The following is a 13,555-nucleotide window of genomic DNA, read 5'->3' on the forward strand; positions in this document are numbered from 1 at the left end:
TCCCCTTAAGCCTGTAATAATAATAATGAATGTTGGTATTTGTTAAGTGCTTACTATGTGCCAAGCACTGTTCTAACAGCTGGGGTAGATACAAGGTCATCAGGTTGTCCCACGTGGGGTTCGTAGTCGTCATCCCCACTTTCCAGATGAGGTAACTGAGGCACAGAGAAGTGAAGTGACTTGCCCAAGGTCACACAGCAGAGAATTGGCAGAGTCAGGATTAGAACCCATGACCTCTGACTCCTCAGCCCGGGCTCTTTCCACTAAGCCACACTGCTTCTCTAGCCTATGAGTCTCGACAGGGACAGGGACTGTGTCCGTCCTGCTTATCTTATCTGCACCCAGTGTTTAGAACAGTGCTTGGCACGTAGTAGTGCTTAACGAATACCATCGTTACTATTATTATTATTATTATTGCCCTTCCCTTCTACCCTCTACCCCAGCACTTAGTACAGTGCTTGGCACATGGTAGGTGCTGAATCAATATCACCCTCGCTATCGGTAGTAGTAGCCGTTGCTGCCGGTCCGGGGGTTCAGCTGGTGGCCCATCACCTCGGAAACAGGCTAGCTTGGGCTGTATTTGCCTGCCAGGGGTCTCTGGGCGGTTCCCCGGCCCCGGCCCCCACTATGCCAGCCAACAAGGAGCGTTTTGTCCTGCTCAGAGCAGTGCGGTTTCTAGCCAAGCTTCACCTCAGGATGTCCAAATGGGGCTTTGATGTCCTGCAGCCCGCAAGAGTGGAACAGAGGCAAAGCAGAAGGTCTCCCCCCATCCCTCTCCCTCCCCCTCCTCGCCTCCCTCCGCCCACCTCTCCCCTGGGAGCCGAAACAACGCAATCTGTCAGAGCTAGAGACACGTTGGCGGGGGGCTGTTGGGAAGTCTTCCCCAAGCACAGGACTGTTTCTGTTTCAGCGCTCTCCTCTGGGACTCCTTTGCCTCTCGTGGTGCCAGTAAATCACGTGCAGATTAGGTGAATGAGCGTTTGTAGCGGCTGGGGAGGAGAAGCCCCCTATTCATGCCGGCTGCCTGAGCCAGCGGCGCTCAAAGCCAGCCGGGCCCTGGAACAGTGAGATCTGGGGTGCCGCTGCACCAGGAACCCCAAGAACATCGCGGATTCCTACCGTGTGCCCCCTGTGTCCTGTCCCCCCCGTCCCCCGGCAGGACTTGGGGATCCTCCACTATCAGCTGCTCCCACTGGTCCCCACTCGAACGGACACTTGCGGAAGAGAGCAGGTCTCTGGCTGCCCAGACTGGCCGACCCGGGCTCCGGGGAGGAGGGAGCGGGGCCGTGGTACCCCCAGGAAACCACTCCCACTCCCTTGCTGGGCCCCCAAAAGGGTCACCGGGACTGAAACGGGGCTAGCATCGGGCTTCTTGTGCCAACAGGAGGCTGGGCGGCCAGAGGCAGGAACCAGAGCAGAGAGTGGAGAATTGCAGAACAGAGCGAGTTTGGGACGATGCCAGGGGGCTGGACACAGAGTTAGGAACACTGGGCCGTCCACCCTGTTGTGGAGATGATGGCCCAGGCGGTCTCGTGGAGTCTGCCTCCCCCTTTTAGACTGTGAGCCCACTGTTGGGTAGGGACTGTCTCTATGTGTTGCCAATTTGTACTCCCCAAGCGCTTAGTACAGTGCTCTGCACATAGTAAGCGCTCGATAAATACGATTGATTGATTGATTGATTGCCTGGCGCTCACCCTGGGCTCCAGCTCAAACCCGCTTCCGCCCAGAGATATGCCATGGCTCTCGAGGCCCCGGGTTTAGAACTTCGAGTCTAAGGAAGACCCCACTGGGAGCGGGTTGGCCATTGGCTTATGCTCGCCCCTCGCCGTTCCTGGGCTAATGGCTGTCTGTTTCTCCTTTGCAGGTTGAGGCCTTTCCTGTCGACACAACCGGCTAAGAAGGTGGCCACTGGAGAGGTTCGTTAGAGTTCGGTTTCGATCGTCTTCAGAGGGACGTGGCCTCGCCCTCCCCCCTGCCAGCCAGCATGGCCTCCCGAGGACTGTAAATTGCTGTCCACCCTGGGCACCCCCTCCCCTTTCTGGGGCCCCACGGCGCTCCTTCCCAGACCCCTCGCTGCCTGCCCGCCCTGTCAGTGTCCATCAGCCTGCAGCTTACCCTAGCGTGGCACAGAACTCTTTAATATCCTAAGCCCTGTCTTCCTGGGGTGTCCCCAGGTACCCCCATCTCCCCAGGAGTGCCCGCCGTGGGGCACAGAGGCTTTCGGTGAAACGGGTCGGCTGTCAGGGACTCCGGGATGGGTGGGCGCTGGTGGGTCTGTCTACACCCTGGGACACCAGGCTGCAGTCAGTAGGGAGGGGGTCCCACAATTGGGAAGCAAGTCCAAAGCCAGACCAGGACGTTTGAGGTCATTCCTACCCCGAAACCAACCCCTACCCCCAAACTCCTCTCCAGGGACAGGCTCACCCTCCAAGCCCCTCGAGGGCAGGCCCCTGCTGTGATCCCGCCCCACCTGAGAGACCCCTCATGGGTGGGTGGGCTGGCTGGGGACTCCCCCCTGCATTGGGAGATGGAGGCGGAGGAGGCTTTCTCTCTGGGTGACTCAGAGGCGACCTGGGGGACTGAGAAGGGGATGTGCAAATCCACCGCCCCCATCGTGCTTTCTAGTTCCCTCCTTTGACCAGGAAATCGGCCGTGGGTCTTGTTGTCAGGGAGGGAAGACTTAATGGTAAGAAAAGGGGATTCGAGAGTCATGCTGGACTCCGCATGAAGAAATCTGGGAAAACCCATCTCCACTAGGGTGCCCCACCCGACTCCCAACTCCTGACCCCTCGGCAAGGTTGTCCTGCCGGTTAGAGCCGTGTGCTCGGCCACGGTGACGTGGCTCAGCAAGCCTAATTCTGCTGCCTGGGGCCGCTGGGGTGACCGGAAGGCCCATTCCTGCCTTCCAGGAACTCCCAGAAGGGGTTCTGGATTCTCCGGGAACCCCTCCCCTCCTTCCCACCTTCCCCTCCCCCCCCGGGGCGGTGCGGGTCCGGTGGGGAACTGGTCCATCCCCGACTCCGGAAGTGGATTCTTTTCCACTCTGCAGCAGCAGCACTTAACAGCGCCAGGAGACTTGGGGTCCTTTTATTAGTCCTCCTAACTAGAGAGTCATCTCCTCCTGATTACAAAAAAAAATGAAGTCGTGTCCTTTGACACCAGTTCATTGGGCTCTGGGCCCCACAGGTCTTTGGCTCCAGGCTAAACTTGTGCTCACATTAAAAGACGGGCAGCAGGTTCGTTTGTTATCTACAACAGAGTGAGGAAAGGATTTTAAATATACTTTTGACAGTCTTTTTTTAAGATTTATTATTATTTTTTTGCCCATAATTCTGAGCAGTGTGGCATATTATCCCTGGGGAAATAAGCTAACCAATTTTCTGCATGCCCAGTAGAAATATCTACTCATTTTTAGGGCCGAGGAAACCTGGAAATGGTTTGTCCATTAGGGAAGGGGGACACGTTGATTAGGGTGGGGACTTTTAGAAAGTCCTGAGGCCCATTCGCTGCCCTACAGTGAATAGTGAGGAACGGTGTTGCTCGTAGAAAGAGCAGAGTCCTGGAAGTTGGGAAACCTGAGTTTTAATGCCTGCTCTGTAACCTTGGGCAAGTCACTTCTCTGGCCTCAGTTTCCTCATCTGCAAAATGGGGATAAAATACCTGTTCTCCCTCCCTCTTAGAGTGTGTGCCCCATGTTGGGCACGGACCGTGTCCCTGGCCTGGATTGTCTTGTATTTACCTCAGCACTTAGTACCCTGTTTAGCACTTAGTAAGCACTTAAGAAATACCACTGTTAGTATTAAGCTTCAGGATAAGCTAAAAAATGACTGTACACTTTATCTTGAAATGATCATTTTCTCCTCCCACCTCCCATGCCCCCTGCGTTGCCCACCTGTCTCATGAAGAGTGAGTCTCTCGGCTTTCTCCCGGCAATCTGGATTCAGTACCAGCGGCGTGGCCAAGTGGTTCGAGCACAGGCTAGGGAATTCATTCATTCATTCATTCAATCGTATTTATTGAGCGCTTACTGTGTGCAGAGCACTGTACAAAGCGCTTGGGAAGTACAAGTTTGCAACATATAGAGACGGTCCCTACCCAACAGTGGGCTCGCAGTCTAGGCTAGGGAATCAGAATTAGTCAATCTGTGTTCTAATCCTGGCTCTGCCACTTGTCTTGCTGTGTGACCTTGGGCACGTCACTTCACTTCTCTGCGCCCCAGTTACCTCATCTGGAAAATGGGAATCAAGACTGTGAGCCCCACGTGGGGCAGGAACTGTGTCCAACCCTTGCTTGCATCCACCCCAGTGCTTAGTACAGTGCCTGGCACATAGAAAGTGCTTAACAAATACCATAATTATTGGTATTGGCATGGCACAGAGGATAGAGCATGCTCCTGGGAGTCAAAGGTCATGGGTTCTAATCCCAGCTCCGCCACTCAGCTCCTTTGTGGCCTTGGGCAATTCACTTAACTTCTCTGGCCTCAGTTCCCTCATCTGTAAAATGGGGATGAAGACTGTGAGCCCCACGTGGGACAACCTCATTATTACCTTGTATCTACCCAGCGCTTAGAACAGTGCTTGGCACATAATAAGCGCTTAACAAATGCCAACCTTATTACTATTATTATTAATCCCGGTTTTGTGTTTTTTTAATGGTATTTATTAAGCGCTTACTATGTGCAAAGCACTGTTCTAAGCGCTGGGGAGGTTACAAGGTGATCAGGTTGTCCCACGTAGGGCTCACAGTCTTAACCCCCATTTTACAGATGAGGTAACTGAAGCCCAGAGAAGTGAAGTGACTTGCCCAAAGTCACACAGCTGACAGTTGGCAGAGCCGGGATTTGAACCCATGAACTCTGACTCCAAAGCCCATGCTTTTTCCACTGAGCCATGCTGCTTCTGTGCAGGTTCTGCCACTTGACTTGCTGTGTGACCTTAGGCAAGTCACTTCACTTCCCTGTGCCTCCATTACCTCATCTGTAAAATGGGCATTAAGATGGTGAGCCTTATGTGGGACAGGGACTGTGTCCAACCCAATTACCTTGTATCTACCCCAGCGCTTAGTACAGTGCCTGGCACATAGTAAGCACTTAACAAATACTACAGTTATTACCAGGTTGCCTGCGGGTCCCAGGTATTTAACGTTTGATGCCTCAGATGACTTTGCCTTCCTTCTTGTCCTCTCCACCTCCCAACGCCTCTTTAGGTTTGGTCAGAGATAAACTTCTTGGCCGAATGGCCACGGCCTGTGCGTGGCTGTCCGTCCTTTGTGAAGAGAGGTTCGCTAAAGGGACCACGTTTTTAAAGAAAAAAAACAACACCTTCTCTGGCCGCCACCCTGCGGGGTCCAGGCTCTTGGTGGGTGCCTTATTCTAAAATGCACCAGAGCAGTGTCTGTGAAAACGGCAGTGGCCTGGGGAATTGTGACTCTGGAGAAAATGTCCAGTCGGCACGTGGCCACGTCCGGCCCAACCGGAGAGGATCCGGTAAAGTGGAACCGTTCCCGGTGGACTCTACTCTGAGTTTGATTGTCTGGCCCCAGGCTACCTAATGACTAGAAAAATGGTGGTGTTTATTAGTCGCTTACTAGGTGCCAAGCACCAAGCTAAGCATCCAGGTGGATACAAGATAATCAGCTCAGGCACAATCTGTCAAAGCGCAGGCTAAAGGGGAAAAAGAACAGGTGCTTCACCTCCATTTAAATAGAGGAGTGAAATGACTTCCCCAGGGTCTCTCAGCAGGCAAGTAGCAGAGCCAGGACTAGGACCCAGGTCTCCTGATTTCCAGGCCTGGGATCTTTCTATTAGACCATGCCTCCTCCTCTGACTATTCAGCTCAGAGTTTCAGTCCCAGTCATTTCCCTGTCCGTTTGAATGCTTCTCCCGTCTTTCTCTCTACCCAGTCCCTTCCGAATCCCTTGTTTCTTGTCTTTCCCTCTCCCTCCTCAGCCCCCTCCCCATCCCAGTCAGTCAGGCTTTTCGGGCTCCGAGCCCAGGGCTGGAAAGCAGACCCATCAGCTGTCACTGGGCTGTGAGAGGCCCAAGATCAATCCTCCCCTTCTTCCTCCTGTCTTCTCTCCAGGCACCTGCCCCGGGTTCGCAGGGAGCAGTCCCCGAGCCCAAGCCAGCCAGCGTCGTGGTGGAGAGCGGGCCCGTGGCCTATAATCACGAAGACGACGCGGTGGAGGAGGAGGAGGCTGAGGAGGACGACGATCACTGCGTGAGCGCCCTGCAGTTAATGGGAGGAAATGGTAGGTCGCGGATCACGGATCGCAGAGCCGGAATTGAAGGAAGCGGGGCGTTGGTTAACAAGCTCCCCCACCCCACCCCGCCCCGTGCCTTCCGGAGGCCGGCGAGAGATGGGAAACTGCCCGGACCTGGGAGGGGGTTTGCGGGGTGGGGAGGACTCCATGCCCATCTAACAGAGCTCAAGCGAAACGTTAATCGGCCGGCATCTTCCACTGGCATTGCTGTTCCTTGTGGCTGGAGAGTTTCAGGCCATTTAGTGTTCCCTCTGAAAAAGGTCCTCACTCACTCTAAGAGCATTCCTAATTAAGCCAGTGCCACCCACAGCCGATTGCGCCAAGCACTCTGAAAACCCAGCTTCAAATCATAACAGCCCAGAGGGATTCTCAGTGGGGATTCGTAGGCAGCCTTTTCAAGGTGTGTCTCTCCGGCCCAGCCAGGGATTGGTTGGAAATGCCCTCCAGGAAGCCGTCCAGCCGGCGAGCCCAGCGGGACCCAAAGGGCATCGGGCGGATCCGGGCTGGAACAGCCCATGCCGGAATCCCGGAGGGAGAGTCGGGGATGGGGAAGGGAGAGTCAGGGGTATTGGTTGATCCGTGCTGGGACGCTGGGGGAGAGTTGGGGTGCTGGGTGGTCCAGCTTGGGTCAGTGGGGGAGAGTCAGGTGTCAGATGGCGGGAGAGCCCCCGGCTCGGGAGTTCTGGTATATCAGTGCTGCCTTCAGAGCCAGAGTTTCAGCAGCTTTTCAACATGAGGTAGATGAACGTGCATGAAAAAACATAGATCGCAAAGTGTCACTAGTGGTGGCCCGGCAGGTAGCAGTTTTGTTCCCAGCCCTACCTGTGGGGAGGGAGGCGGGGGAGGAGGGGTGTGTCTGTGTCTCTGTGTGTGTGTGTCTGTGTGTTTTTGTGTGTCTGTCTGTCCCTCTCCCCTCCCTGGGGCTCTGGCCTACCTGGGTTTGAAAAACAACTCACCCAAAAGTTACAGAAGCAGCAAGGCCTAGTGCCAAGAGTACGGGCTTGGGAGTCAGAGAACATGGGTTCTAACCCCGGCTCCACCACTTGTCTGCTGGTGACCTTGGGCAAGCCACTTCATTTCTCTGGGCCTCAGTTCTCTCATCTGTAAAATAGGGATTAAGACAGTGAGCCCACGTGGGACAACCTGATTACCTTGTATCTACCCCAGTGCTTAGAACAGCACATAGTAAGCACTTAACAAATACCATAACAATTATTATTATTGATATTATTATTATCAGGCTACCTTGCTCAAGAGAGAGCAGTGACAGCAGATCCCATTCCCTCCTTTGGTGGAAGGGACTCACCTAGTCGTTGCACATGCCGTCACAGGCATGTCCTCTCACACACTTGTCCTTTCACACATGTGCCCCCTCACGTGCGCACCCCGTCATACAAATGACTCCTCACACACGTGGGCCAGGCAGTGACGAGGTTCGGGGTTCCGTCCCTCAACTTGGTGTGACCCCGGGCTTGATGTGGCGTCCCGATGTCCCCGGGTGCTGTTTTTTGACCGTTCCCTCTGGGATTTTCAGATTACGGCTGCGAGGTAGACGACGACGATTTCTGAAGGGCCCTGCTACGACCTGGCTGTTGGACCAACCCTGGGATCTGAGTCAGCGGGTGCGTCGGAGAGACCCTCGGGGGCCCCCTCCGGCCTCCTGGTCGGTGTGAGCAATCCTGACCCTTAGGATGGGCTCCCGAGGCTGTACCATGACCTGTCCCATCTACACTGGCCCTACCACCCACACCCCTGGGACCATGGTCAGGTTCTTGGGGGGACCTTGGATTTTGGGATCACGTTTGGAGAAACGCAACTGATTATTTCTAAAGCAGAGAGGGCGGTCTCTCTCTCTCTCTCTCTCTCTCTCTCTCTCTCTCTCTCTCTCTCTCTCTCTCTCTCTTTCTCTCCGTGTGTGTTTCCCTCTGATGGAGAAGATGGTTCATAGGTCCCCCCTGGACCGGCATCTCGCTGCCACTGGACTGAGCAGCTCTGCCCCACCGGCTGGCACGGAAGGAAGGTAGACTTCCCATGCGGTCTCCGGCCTGTACAAAACGCAGGGTCTTGTAAGGCCAAAGTGAGCGCACCTCTCTACTCTTCTCTAAACCTCAAAGAACCCCGAGCCCGGACTTCCCGGCACGGGGCCAGGCTGGGCCCCACTCTCCGGGCCTCTCTTGGCCACCATCGGGCCGGGGAGAGAGTGGGGGTACCGGTGCAAAGACACCGGACCCCCTTCTCCGCCCCGCAGTACCCGGGGGACCGAGCACTGTCGGAGGGGCAGAAGCTGGAACAGGCCTGTTTGACAGAGTGTTGGTCATCCTCATCCGCAGCCCGAGTGGCGAGCCAACTGAAACCCTTACCCCTGTGCTCGCTCACTCGGGCTTCATCCTGGGGGCTCCAGATCGACAGGAAACACGGATGGCGAGCAAGACTCGGCTCGTCTCCCCGTCCAGGCCCTGCCCTCTCCCTCCCACCACCCCCTCCCTTCTGAATCTTGTCTCACTAGTGTTTTGTCCCTTAGCAGGTGCTTAATAAATGCAGTAATGACTGAAACACGGGGCAGTCGGGAACTGGACACTCGAAGACCAATTCTCTCCCCCCTCGGCGCCGTCGGGGTCCAGCCTCACCGTCCGTCCCCCGCCTTACTCATCGGGCTGGTTTTCCCCACAGACTGGGGCTGGGGATGTGGTGGGAGCCAGGCCCCGGGACGTCGGCCCCCTCAGATTTTGGAGGTCTCCGGTGTGTTCCAGACAGTGAGGAAAGGAGGTAGGGAGTGGGGATGGACTGGTTCCTGTAGGAGGAGGAAGCCCAGGGGGAGTAGAGACTTCTGCTGTCCTGTCCCGCGTTGATCTCCCAGGGTTTCAAACAAGCCAACACTCGTGGGGAAGTGACATGTAGCCACCTCTGGGTTAGCAGCAGCAGCTCGTGGTGCCTAGCTCACCTCCCGGCTGGGGTGGCGGAACAGTAAATCGGAAGCATTGTGGGGTTGTGGGGAGAGAGAAAGAGAGAGATACGTCCTGGCCAGCCTCCGATTTATTGGTGGGGAAAACGGGCGCCACGTAACAGTCATTGTTTCTGGATCTGACTGGGCCTGGAGAATCTTAGCCATTTTTCCCCCGGCCAATTTGTAATTAGAGAAATTCCTAGCAAAAGGCAGGAAGGTCGCTCCAGCATTCCCAGGAATTTAGGCTGGGCCTCAGCGGGCAAGGGTGTTGATAAGGATCTGTGTGGGCAGCTCTTGCCTCCTCCTAGGAAGAGGAGAAAGAGGAGGAGAAGCGGCAGCAGAGGGCTGCTTGCTGTCAGTGCTCTGCTGCCGCCACCCCTGCCACCACTCAAAATTTGAACTGTCCCCTTTCCGAAAGGGGCGGAATCAAGAGAAGCAACCTGTCTTAGCATGAGAAGCAGTGTGGCTTAGTGGAAAGAGCACAGGCTTGGGAGTCAGGTCGTGGGTTCTAATCCCTCTACTTAGCTGTGTGACTTTGGACAAGCCACTTAACTTCTCTGTGCCTCCGTAACCTCATCTGTAAAATTTGGATTAAGACTGTGAACCCCATGTGGGACAACCTGATTACCCTGTATTTCCCCCAGCGCTTACAGCGTGGCTCAGTGGAAAGAGCCCGGGCTTGGGAGCCAGAGGCCATGGGTTCTAGTCCCGGCTCCACCACTTGTCAGCTGTGTGACTTTGGGCAAGTCACTTAACTTCTCTGTGCCTCAGTTTCCTCGTCTGTAAAATGGGGATTAAGACTGTGAGCCCCACGTGGGACAACCTGGATTACCTTGTAGCCCCCCCAGAGCTTAGAACAGTGCTTGGCACATAGTAAGCGCTTAACAAATACCAACATTATTATTAGAACAGTGCTTGGCACATAGTAAGCACTTAACAGATACCGTCATTATTATTATCATTATTATCATCTCTCTGAGCCTACTAAACCCCACACAGCCCAGCACAGTACCATGAGGGCCCTCGGCCTGGGCCTTCAGGGGAGGCAGCTTGGATAGGGGCAGCTCGGTCTCGGCTCAGCCAGAGGCCGGACCCAGGGAAGACAGAGAGGAACAGAGTGCCTCCCAGCACCCCCGTGGGGCCTCCCTGCTGCTGAGGGGAGGCCAGGGGAGCCCACGCCGACCCATCGAGAGCCTCTGCACGGTGCAGCCCCGAGGGTCTGACTCCCGGCCACCTGACCAAGCCACAGACACGGAGATACCACAGGCTGGAGGATGGGGGGTGACTTTGCCCTCTGCCGAGCAAGGCTCTCGGGCAGCAACCAAGGCGAAATCTCCCTTCACACTGGGAGTCGTTCCCCTGGAAGGATTCCTGGCAGCATCCGGGGGGAGCAGAAGCCGGAGCTGGGCTGCAACTGGGCCGCGGAGTTGAGCCACCTGAGGCATTGGGAGGCAGGGCTGCTGTGGGAAGCTCTTTGGAAGATGAGAGGTGATTCGTAACGTCAGGCCCCGTGGAGCAGCCGGACGTGGCTCCGGGTCCGGCTTCGGGACCAAGCGAGGCACGAGCAGGTTTTTCCCCTGGCCCGGTGACCTCCTCCTCCAGGCCCATGGATGAGGCAGGTGGAGGAGAGCCAGACAGGCTCAGGATGAGGGGTCCGCTGCAGCCCCAGCGAAAGCTCGCCGTTCCTCATCTCCACCTCACCAGTGGGGACTTGGGGGCTTCCAATCAGTCACCGAGCTGTCCCCTAAGTGCCCGACTCCATACTGAGCATGTGGCACAGTCCAAAAGCTGCGACACACATGGTCCCCATCCTCCAGATACTAACACTCTATGGGGCAAGACGGGCAAAAATGATTTACGGTTAGGGAAAGCGGAAGAACGGATGGGAAGCAGGAAGCGGTACAAACCGGTCACTGAATGGGGGCAGATAAACACCATCTCTGCTGAGAAGGAAAATACCCCCAAGTACTAAGGGTGGGCGTCGGGTTGAAACGCCGCGGTGTGGTGAACTCATCAAGGGGGGCTTCCTGGAGGAGGTGGGGCTTTTAGGAGGACTTGGATGGTAAGGAGAGCTGTGGCCCGGCAGATCAGGGGAGCAGTCTCAGTGAGGGGTGGGAGGCGGGAGCGTCTAGAGGGAGGTTCAGTTAGAGCGCGGATTTGGGACGAGGTGGGTGAGGAGTGAGTGAAGAGGGCTGACCAGAAGGAGTGAGCTGGCTGAGAGCCTTGAAGCCGGAGGTAAGGGGTGTCTGCTTGCTGTGGAGAGGCCGGCGGGGTGGTTGTCGGAGGCTTTGGAGGAACAGAGAGACGAAGGCTGGCAAAGCTGCAAGACGAGCCCAGCAGCAATATCTGAGCGTGGACTGGAGGCGAGGAGTCTAGCCAGAACAACAGTAATAGTAATGATAATTGTGCTATTTGTCAATAATAGTTATAATTGTGGTATTAGTCAAGTGCTTACATTGGCCAAGCACAGTAATAATAATTGTGGTATTTGTTAAGCATTTACTATGTGCTCCGCACTACTAAGCGCTGGGGTCGGGATTGTCTCTGTTGCCGAATTGTACTTTCCAAGCGCTTAGTACAGTGCTCTGCACACAGTAAGTGCTCAATAAATACAATTGAATCAATGAATGAATACAACTTAATCGGGTTGAACACAGTCCCTATCCCTCATTCATTCATTCATTCATTCATTCAATCGTATTTATTGAGCACTTCCTGTGTGCAGAACACTGTACTAAGCGCTTGGGAAGTACAAGTCGACAACGTACAAAGACGGTCCCTAGCCAACATGGGGCTCACAGTCTTAATCCTGTTTTACAGATGAGGGAACTGAGACCCAGAGAAGTGAAGTAACTTACCCAAGGTCACACAGCAGAAAAGTGGCAGAGTCAGGATTAGAACCCAGGTCCTACTGACTAACAGACCCGAGCTGTAACCACTAGACCAAGCGCTGAGGTAGATACAAGATAATCAAGTCAGGCACAACCCCAGGCCCATGTGGAGCTCACAGTCTAAGGGTGGGAGAGAACGGGGATTGTATCCCCATTTTCCTTTTGAGGGAACTGAGGCACGGAGAAGTCGTCACTTGCCCAAAGTCTCCCAGCAAGCAAATGCTTGAACCATGATGGGGGTGAGGACAGGCGGGCATGGGAGACTGTTGGAGTGGAGAGGAAGGGGCAGATCTGGGAAATGTTCTGGAGGAAGAATCAGCACGATTTAGCCATTCATTCATTCATTCATTCATTCAATTGTATTTATTGAGCGCTTACTGTGTGCAGAGCACTGTACTAAGCGCTTGGAAAGTACAATTCGGCAACAAATAGAGACAATCCCGACCCCAGCGCTTAGTAGTACATAGCACGTAGTAAATGCTTAACAAATACCACAATTATCATTATTACTGTGCTTGGCTATACAAATAAATTGTATTTATTGAGCGCTTACTGTGTGCAGAGCACTGTACTAAGCGCTTGGAAAGTACAATTCGGCAACAAATAGAGACAATCCCAACCCCAGTGCTTAGTAGTGCATAGCACGTAGTAAATGCTTAACAAATACCACAATTATCATTATTACTGTGCTTGGCTATACAAATAAATTGTATTTATTGAGCGCTTACTGTGTGCAGAGCACTGTACTAAGCACTTGGGAAGAACAAATCAGGAACATACAGAGACTGTCTCTACCCAACAACGGGCTCACAGTCTAGAAGGGGGAGACGGACAACAAAACAAAGCAAGTAGACGGGTGTCAATACCACCAGAATAAATAGAATTATAGCTATGTACACATCATAGACTGTGAGCCCACTGTTGGGTAGGGACTGTCTCTATATGTTGCCAACTTGTACTTCACAAGCGCTTAGTCCAGTGCTGTGCACACAGTAAGCGCTCAATCAATACGATTGACGATCAATAAAATAGAGTAATAAATATGTACAAATATACACAAGTGCTGTAGGGAGCGGAAGGGAGTAGGGTGGGGGGGTGATGGGAAGGGGAGAAGGAGGAAAGGAAAAGGGGGTTCAGTGTGGGAAGGCCTCCTGGAGGAGGTGAGCTCTCAGTAGGGCTTTGAAGGGAGGAAGAGAGCTAGCTTGGCAGATGTGTGGAGGGAGGGCATTCCGGGCCAGGGGGAGGATGTGGGTCGGGGGTCGACGGTGGGACGGGCAAGAACGAGGCCCAGTGAAGAGGTTAGCGGTGGCAGAGGAGCAGAGTGGGCGGGCTGGACTGGAGAAGGACAGAAGGGAGGTGAGGTAGGAGGGGGCGAGGGGATGGACAGCTTTGAAGCCGAGAGTGAGGAGTTTTTGCTTCATGCGAAGGTTGATAGGCAACCACTGGAGATTTTTGAAGA

The 13,555-nt window shown here is 54.5% G+C and overlaps 1 protein-coding gene across 2 annotated transcripts in view; it reads left to right on the forward strand.

Moving 5' to 3' along the window:
* BRF1 (BRF1 RNA polymerase III transcription initiation factor subunit) overlaps positions 1–8,808 on the forward strand; it is a 211,352-nt gene extending 202,544 nt beyond the window's left edge. The window contains exons 16-19 of one of the 2 annotated variants that reach the window (XR_005455932.1): positions 1,865–1,916; positions 6,081–6,249; positions 7,796–7,883; positions 8,199–8,808. Coding sequence is in view for 1 of the 2 variants with exons in the window: in XM_038765692.1 (XP_038621620.1) it covers positions 1,865–1,916; positions 6,081–6,249; positions 7,796–7,830 (256 nt within the window). In the remaining variant the exon portion in view is untranslated. Of the gene's footprint in view, positions 1–1,864; positions 1,917–6,080; positions 6,250–7,795 lie in introns of both variants that reach the window. The other variant, XM_038765692.1, reaches the window with a different exon arrangement.
* Positions 8,809–13,555: the final 4,747 nt, after the last annotated feature.

This window comes from Tachyglossus aculeatus, chromosome 23 (assembly GCF_015852505.1).
Source record: "Tachyglossus aculeatus isolate mTacAcu1 chromosome 23, mTacAcu1.pri, whole genome shotgun sequence".
Classification (NCBI taxonomy): Eukaryota; Metazoa; Chordata; class Mammalia; order Monotremata; family Tachyglossidae; genus Tachyglossus; species Tachyglossus aculeatus.